Source organism: Cetorhinus maximus, chromosome 4 (assembly GCF_964194155.1).
Source record: "Cetorhinus maximus chromosome 4, sCetMax3.hap1.1, whole genome shotgun sequence".
In the NCBI taxonomy this organism is placed as follows: Eukaryota; Metazoa; Chordata; class Chondrichthyes; order Lamniformes; family Cetorhinidae; genus Cetorhinus; species Cetorhinus maximus.
In genome coordinates, this window is record NC_135882.1 from 135,097,493 (window position 1) to 135,105,063 (window position 7,571).

General features: G+C 44.7%; 1 protein-coding gene across 1 annotated transcript; it reads right to left on the reverse strand.

The window, feature by feature from the left end:
- Nucleotides 1-2,618: 2,618 nt before the first annotated feature.
- On the reverse strand, nucleotides 2,619-3,707 carry LOC144679364 (cyclin-dependent kinase 5 activator 1-like). The gene has a single exon (XM_078539731.1). It carries the CDS (start codon nucleotides 3,705-3,707, stop codon nucleotides 2,799-2,801), a length of 909 nt encoding a protein of 302 aa, XP_078395857.1. The 3' UTR covers nucleotides 2,619-2,798.
- Between the last annotated feature and the right edge of the window lie 3,864 nt (nucleotides 3,708-7,571).

A 7,571-nucleotide genomic window follows, 5' to 3' on the forward strand; every position in this document is an offset into this window, starting at 1 on the left:
GAAGGACCATAGATACAATATTAAATGCACAAAGGTTTAGAACAGAGAGAAGAAAACTATTCACACAGGGTTGGAAGGCTGGGGAATTAACCTTAAGGGATAGTGGTTGAGGCAGAAACTATGCTAACATTTAATGTTAAACTGGATGGGTGGATGAAAGAAAAGGGATTGATAAACGAATAAATATTTGAAGAGCTAGCAAGAGAGCAGGATAAATTTGGGATCACTGTAGTAAAGGCCTAGTACAGGCACGATGGATCAAATAGCCTCCTTTTGTGCTGTAAAGTTCTATGGTTTGCAAATACAGATTTGACTAGCATTCCCCCTTCCACCTTCCAACCCTCCCATCTCAATTAAATAAACTGAACATTTTTTGCATTTGAAAACAAGAAGGGACAGGTAGAGGTCATCCCAGCAGATCACCTGAAATGCTGAATCACTTATCCCAATTCAGGTTGTCACAGACTTGCTCTGAATTTCCAACCTTTGAGTCCCAGTGTTTGATTTTTTTTCCTTTTAATTTCAACCCTCCTGGTTGTTCAAAGAAATTGAACATAAGCAACAAACAAAAAAAAAACTCGAGACATGCATAACTTTTTTTGGGGTCATAAGGCCCAACTGTCTTGACCACATATTCTATACATAATATCTCAGAATCAAAGCAGTAATTTAAGCATAGAAGCAAGGTTCCTTTTCAAATGCACCCCCAGTTAGTCTGAACTCAAGGTGGAAGGTGCAAGGAGGGATTCAAACTTAAACAAAATTATTCATATGTCACCAGTTTACAGAGTAGAGAAAAAAATAAATAAATAACACTGACAAACATAACCTTCTCTCAAATACTGGCAAAGAAGCGTGAGAGAGGTGGTCATAAGCAATTTACATTTGCAACATAATTTACAGAATCTAACATAATTTAAATAAAAAAGCTCTCAAATATAAATGCTCACATGCTCACCACAATAGCATTATATTTACATAGAATATTCTAGAATTCAATAGCAGCATTGGCCTTGTCAACATCTCATGGAATGTCGGAAGGCCACAAAAGGTTTCCTCTGATTTTATTAACTTTCATAGGTAGCTTCCCTTTGTTTCACGCAAATATATTACTAGGAAAACTGTGGTCCTATGATGTTCTTGATGCTGTCCCCCCCCAACCCCCATAAGGCTAAATCGCTGCCTGGCCACAAACCCAAGGAGGATCTAGCTATCTGTAAACAAGAAGAGGCGCTTTATCTTCCATGCATCTATCTTACTCTGTTGCAGATGTCAAGGCAAAAAGTGAAAAGAAAGCAGTCCACCTCAAAGTCAATGCTGAGTTCTCCTGATCTGAAGTCAAAAATTTAACAAGCAGCTGCAGTAATTGAGAGGTACCTATTTCTCCACAGGGGAAACTCAAGCATTGGCTTCAGAAAAGGACAAGCCCAGTTAAGCACAGCTCCATTTTACCAGCTAACATCAGAGACCCCAGGCTACTCATGAGAAATTCACAGGAGCTCTGCTACTTTTGACTGATCTTTTAAAAAAAAAACCGAAAAGTCCGGAGAAAATTCCATGCAGATTTACATCCTTTCCATAAACTAGATGGCCAATGTCAAAGGGAAAGCTCCACCATATGCAGGTCAGGTGATCAAGCTATTAACAAGTTCCCAACTTTTGCTTCTGGTCAGCTCCCGTTCCCCCATCTCCTTCCACCACCAAGTAGAGTTAACACTCAGGATTGCCAATTATCCAGGCTATGAGTGAAAAGAGAGAAAAATAATTGGGCCATTAAAAAGTATTTTCCCATTCCCTTTTAAGACATCCATGGACTTAGTTATTGGCAATGGGGAACGAAGGGGCTGTGGGTGGGGAAAAGGCTATTTGACTGGGTGGGGCATTTGGAAGCAGGAGGTCATGTGATGAAACCTTCAACCCAAGGCATCTCTAGTCTTTGCAAATAAGGGCCGCCCTAATAAAATAAAAACTCTCCATCCTGCAGACATTTGCTAAGGAACAATATAGCTTTTCCTTCTAGGGTTGCCAGTTAGAGGACAGACAGATTTCAGCTTCTCCTACCAGCTTCATTATCCATTAACTAGGGTGGTGGGGTCAGGATTAAAGAGGAGTGACCAGACACAATAGGAAATGTGTTGACCTTCACAATAAATAGTATTTTTCAGTTCTTTTAAAATCATGTTTAGAAACATGGAATGTCAGTTTTTTTTTAATCGACTGATATTGCTAAGTGGCTGTCTGAAGGGAGAGAGGCATTTCCATCACAAAAATACCAGAATTTTTCCCTACAGTTCCCTGATCATAGGGTGCTCTTAGTAGGTTGCAACATTAACAATTTTCTCTATAGGTTGCCTGGTTACAGTTTTAGTATATTTATTGCATCCATTTTTTGCAATCATGGCACAGTTTTAGGAAAAAAAGGGGAGGGGAAAACTCCAACAAGCGTGTCAACATTGGACAGGTCCTCAGGCGTGTCTAGATTAACATTCAGAGAGGGCGCCATACAAACAAATTTGAAAAGCATTGCACACAAATAACCACTTTAATCAATTTAGGCAATTGCACCCGGCTTAAAGAGGAAACTTGCAGTTATTTCTCTCGTCCTCAAAGTTCTTTCAGTAAAAAGGACCCAGCACTTTCAATGCTAAATGTTAAGAGATAGCAGAAGCTCCCTACGAAAGCCAAAAGGAGGAACACTCTTTAAATTCAACTTCACGTTTATTTAAAGATACCAGCAACTCCGCCTAACCAGTTTACCCAGTGGCGGATCTCAGGTTGACTCCTTTTTCCTCCACCAGTCACCGATCCAAAATAACAGAAATCCTGCTAAAGTCATCTCGACTTCCTTCGTTTTTCAGATCAGCAAAGACCTGGGTGAAATAATGAGGATCAGCGTTGATCTGGAGCATCTTGGTACTCATGGTGTCAATGATGCGAAGGCACCGGTCCCAAAAAGCATCCTTGGCGCTCTCCACCAAAAAAGGTTTCAGCGGGTAGGAGATTTCGTTGCCCATGTAGGAATAGGACAGGTAGAGGCAGGTCAAGAGAGTGGCTTGCAAGTTATGCTCAGTGGCCACCTGATCCCCGTCGATGACATCTCTGCAAAGCAAGTAGACAAAGACCACATTGGCCGGGGTGACGAATGCCTGGTCCTGCCAACCTTGAAGTAACAACGAGCGGTCAACACTGCGCAGCCAAAGGACTGGGTCTGTTGGGGACAAATGCTTCAGTTTGAAGCAACGCCGGCAAAGGAATTCTCCCAGACACTTTAATAATTCACTAGTGGACGCCTGGACTATTACACGCTTGGGAGACCCTGTCCCACTGTTGTGGGATGAGGTCTTCTTGATGGAAGGGACCTGTTTGGTGCTCAAGGGGTCAGCAGGCACCTGGAGTTCATAGTTGGAAAGATTGGCACAGGAGAGAGACCTTTTCACATTTTCACTGTTGAGGTGGACCACGTCATTCTGGTGCTGATGATTACTCGGGTTGGCTTTTCTGGAGCTCTTCTTCTTGGTTGAGGCTACCAGCCGCTTCCAAGTCAGGGCTGGAGCGAACATGGAGTGGCGCTTCAAGCTCTTGTCCTTCTGCCCGTTACTCTTGGCACTTTGAATAGCGTGGTAGTGACTCAAAGACTTCGAATCCGTACCATCCTCAAATATACTGGATCTCCGAGAGCCGGGAGACAGAGACAAGACAGTACCCATTCTAGCCCGATCGTTTTCGACCAATGTCTAAGGATTTTGAATCCAAACACTCAAGGTGGGGAGGGGAGCGAGGGAGGGGAGGGCCGGCTCCTTTAAGGGGAGGGAAAAAAAATAGCTCGATTAATTCGTGCAAATCTCCGCCGTCCAACTGCTCACGGTTTTAATGCATTCCGAAATGAAAACAAATTGGCAGAATTATCACTCAGGCAAATCACAAGGATCTCGCAAATTAACCTCAGCTCGAACCCCAACCGGCGCTGTCTGGTGAAAAAGCAGATTTATTTTTTTGGCCGCTGTGTGGTATTAATCATTAAAGAGAGAGCGAAGCAATGACAAATGCACTGATACCTGAACGAGTTCTGGATGAGCATCAATTTGCATCTCCAGCATCTGCCCGCCTAGATGGCGAAATTGGTCTGGCGAAAATTAGGCATGCAATTTTATAACCTCACTATCTCGGCTATCTTTTAAATCATATCTCTAAGATTGAACCCCAGCACACGCCATTTAATACATGCAAACTCGGTGGACACACACTGAACAGCCCGCACACAATTGGGAGCACCAAGAGCCGGCCGGTTTTAAAAAAATATATGTATAATTGGAATAAATTCATACGTCTCACCTGCGTCTAGGGAAACCCTTGTTCCCGTCTCTGCAACGAGCGATCTATTAATAAATAATAACAATAGCTTCAGTGTTCAAAAGAGGCTGTAAATCGCCTGTTTTTTGGAATAGGCTGTGCATCAAGTTGATAATCTAAGGCGATTCCTTCTCTAACACTCCGTCTGGCTCCAGCTGCGGCTGTGTGTGTGAAACCAATCATTCACAAGCGTCTTCAATTTCTGTCTTCATAATATGTGATTTTCAAAAAGGTAGAGGCAGTTCATCTTGCCTCTCAGTTTATTTTTAGTCCCACCCACTCTCTCTCTTTCTCTCTCGCTTCCACAATTTTTTTTTCTATGGGATAAGCTCCTCGCTATCGACCCCAATTCCTCTGCATTCCGCCCCCCTAGTTGTTTCAGTGAAACCGACCGAATCAGACTCTGGGGCGGAGTGAAAGTGAGCAGAAATCGGCAGGCGGCACACGCCTCCCTTCTCCTCCCAGTTCATGGACACAGGATGAAATTAATTCTCGAGGGAGGAGCTGTCTCTTTGCCATCAAGATGAATATCTCCCCCCCGCCGTTTCTCTGCCACCTCCTTGTCTGTAGGATGCACTTGCATTTTAATTCAAATGTGATTCCACCATGTAATGTCGGTGTGTGAGAGAAAGGGCTTGTATTTATAAATTCCCTTTTCAAGACATCAGCAGCTCCCAAATCCATGACAGCCAATCAAGTACTTTTGGAAGCGTTGTAATGTAGGGAAATGCAGCAGCCGATATGCTCCGAGCAAACTGCCACAAGCAACAGCATGACAATGTCTGGTGGTGTTGATTGAGCGATTACATGTGGGGCAGGAAATCCCCGAACTTCTTTGAATCGTGTCTTGGGATCTTTTGAGAGGGCAGGTGGCATTTCAATTTAACAACTGCCCCTGGGACAGTGCAGCACTCCCTCAGCACTGCACCAGTGAGTTGGCCAAGATTTTTGTGCTCAAGTCTCTGGAGTGCAACTCAAACCCACTGGGAGGTAAGGCGGGACCATTGAGTTGAGGTTGACACCTGTAAATTGGTCCAGGGAAATGAATGGTAAGGTCAGTTAGAATTATATACAGTGGCAACAAATGGCAATGGGTTAAGCCACCTCATGTTCCACAATAGGAGCCTTGGTGAACTCATGCAGTGCAGCTTGTAGATGGTACACACTTCTGCCGCTGTGCGTTGGTGGTGGAGGGAGTGAATGTTTGTCACTGGGGTACTAATCAAGTGGGCTGATTTGTCATGGATGGTGTCGAACTTCTTGAGTGTTGTGGGAGCTGCACTCATCCAAGCAAGTGGGGAGTATTCCATCGCACTCCTGACTTGTGCCATGTAGAAGGTGGACAATCTTTGGGGAGTTAGGAAGTGAGTTACTCATTACAGGATTCATAGCCTCTAAACTGCTCTTGTAGCCAAAGTATTTACATGGCTAATCCAGTTCAGTTTCTGGTCAATGGTAACCCCCAGGATGCTGATAGTGGGAGATTCATTGATGATAATGCCATTAAATATCAAGGGGCGATGTTTAGATTCTCTCTTGTTGGAGATAGTCATTGCCTGACACTTGTGTGGCGCGAATGTTACTTGCCACTTGTCAGCCCAAGCCTGGATATTGTCCAGGTCTTGCAGTATTTGGACATGGACTGCTTCAGTATCTGAGGCATCGTGAATGGTGCTGAACATTGTGCAATTATCAGCGAACATCCCCACTTCTGACCTTATGTTAGAAGGAAGGTCATTGATGAAGCAGCTGAAGATGCTTGGGCAAAGGACACTATCCAGAGGAACTCCTGCAGTGATGTCCTGGACCTGAGATAACTGACCTGCAACAACCAGATGGCAACCTTTGTGCTAGGTATGACTCCAACCAGTGGAGACTTTTACCCCTGATTCCCATTGACTCCAGTTTTGCTAAAGCTCCTTGATGCCACACTCGGTCAAATGCGTTCTTGATGTCAAGGGCAGTCACTCTCACTTCACCTTGGGTGTTCAACTCTTTTGTCCATTTGAACCTAAATTGGGTATCAGTGAGCAGGTTATTGCTAAGCAAGTGCCATTTGATAGCACTGATAATGGAGAGTGGACTGATGGGGAAGTAATTGGTCGGGTTGGATTTGTCCTGCTTTTTGTGTACAGGACATATCTGGGCAATTTTTCACATAGCCAGGTGGATGCCAGTGTTGTAGCTGTACTGGAACAGCTTGGCTAGGGGCGCGGCAAGTTCTGGAGCACAAGACTTCAGTACTATTGTGGGAATATTGTTAGGGCCCATAGCCTTTGCAGTATCCAGTGCCTTCAGCTGTTTATTGATATCACGTGGAGTGAATCGAATTGGCTGAAGACTGGCATCTGTGATGCTGGGGCCTCCCGAGGCCGAGGTCAATCATCAACTTGACACTTATGGCTGAAGATTATAGCAAATGCTTCAGCCTTATCTTTTGCACTGATGTGCTGGGCTCTTCCATCATTGAGGATGGGGACATTTGTGGAGCAGCCTCCTCCTGTAAGTTGTTTAATTATCCACCACCATTCACGACTTGGTGTGGTAGAACTGCAGAGTTTAGATCTGATCCATTGGTTGTGAGATCACTTAACTCTGTCTATTACTTGCTGCTTATGCTGTTTGGCATGCAAGTAGTCCTGTGTTGTAACTTCACCAGGTTGCCACCTCATTTTTAGGTATGCCTGGTGCTGCTCCTGGCATTCCCTCTAGCACTTTTCATTGAACCAGGGTTGATCCCCTGGCTTGATGGTAATGGTAGAGTGGGGGATATGCTGGGCCATGAGGTTACAGATGGTGATTGAGTACAATTCTGCTGTTGCTGATGGCCCACAGCACCCTATAGATGCCCGGTTTTGAGCTGCTAGATCTGTTCAAGATCTATCCCATTTAGCATAGCGGTAGTGCCACACAAGGTGGAGGGTGTCCTCAATGTGAAGGCGAGGCTTCGTCTCCACAATGACTGTGCGGTGGTCACTCCTACCGATACTGTCAAGGACAGACGCATCTGTGACAGGCAGGTTGGTGAGGATGAGGCCAAGTATGTTTTTCCCTCTCGTTGGTTCCCTCACCAACTGCTGTAGTGGGTCTAGCAGATATGTCCTTTCGGACTCGGCCAGCTCAGTTAGTAGTTGTGCTACCGAGCCACTCTTGGTGATGGACATTAAAGTCCCCCACCCAGATTACATTCTGCGCCCTTGCCATCCTCAGTGCTTCCTCCA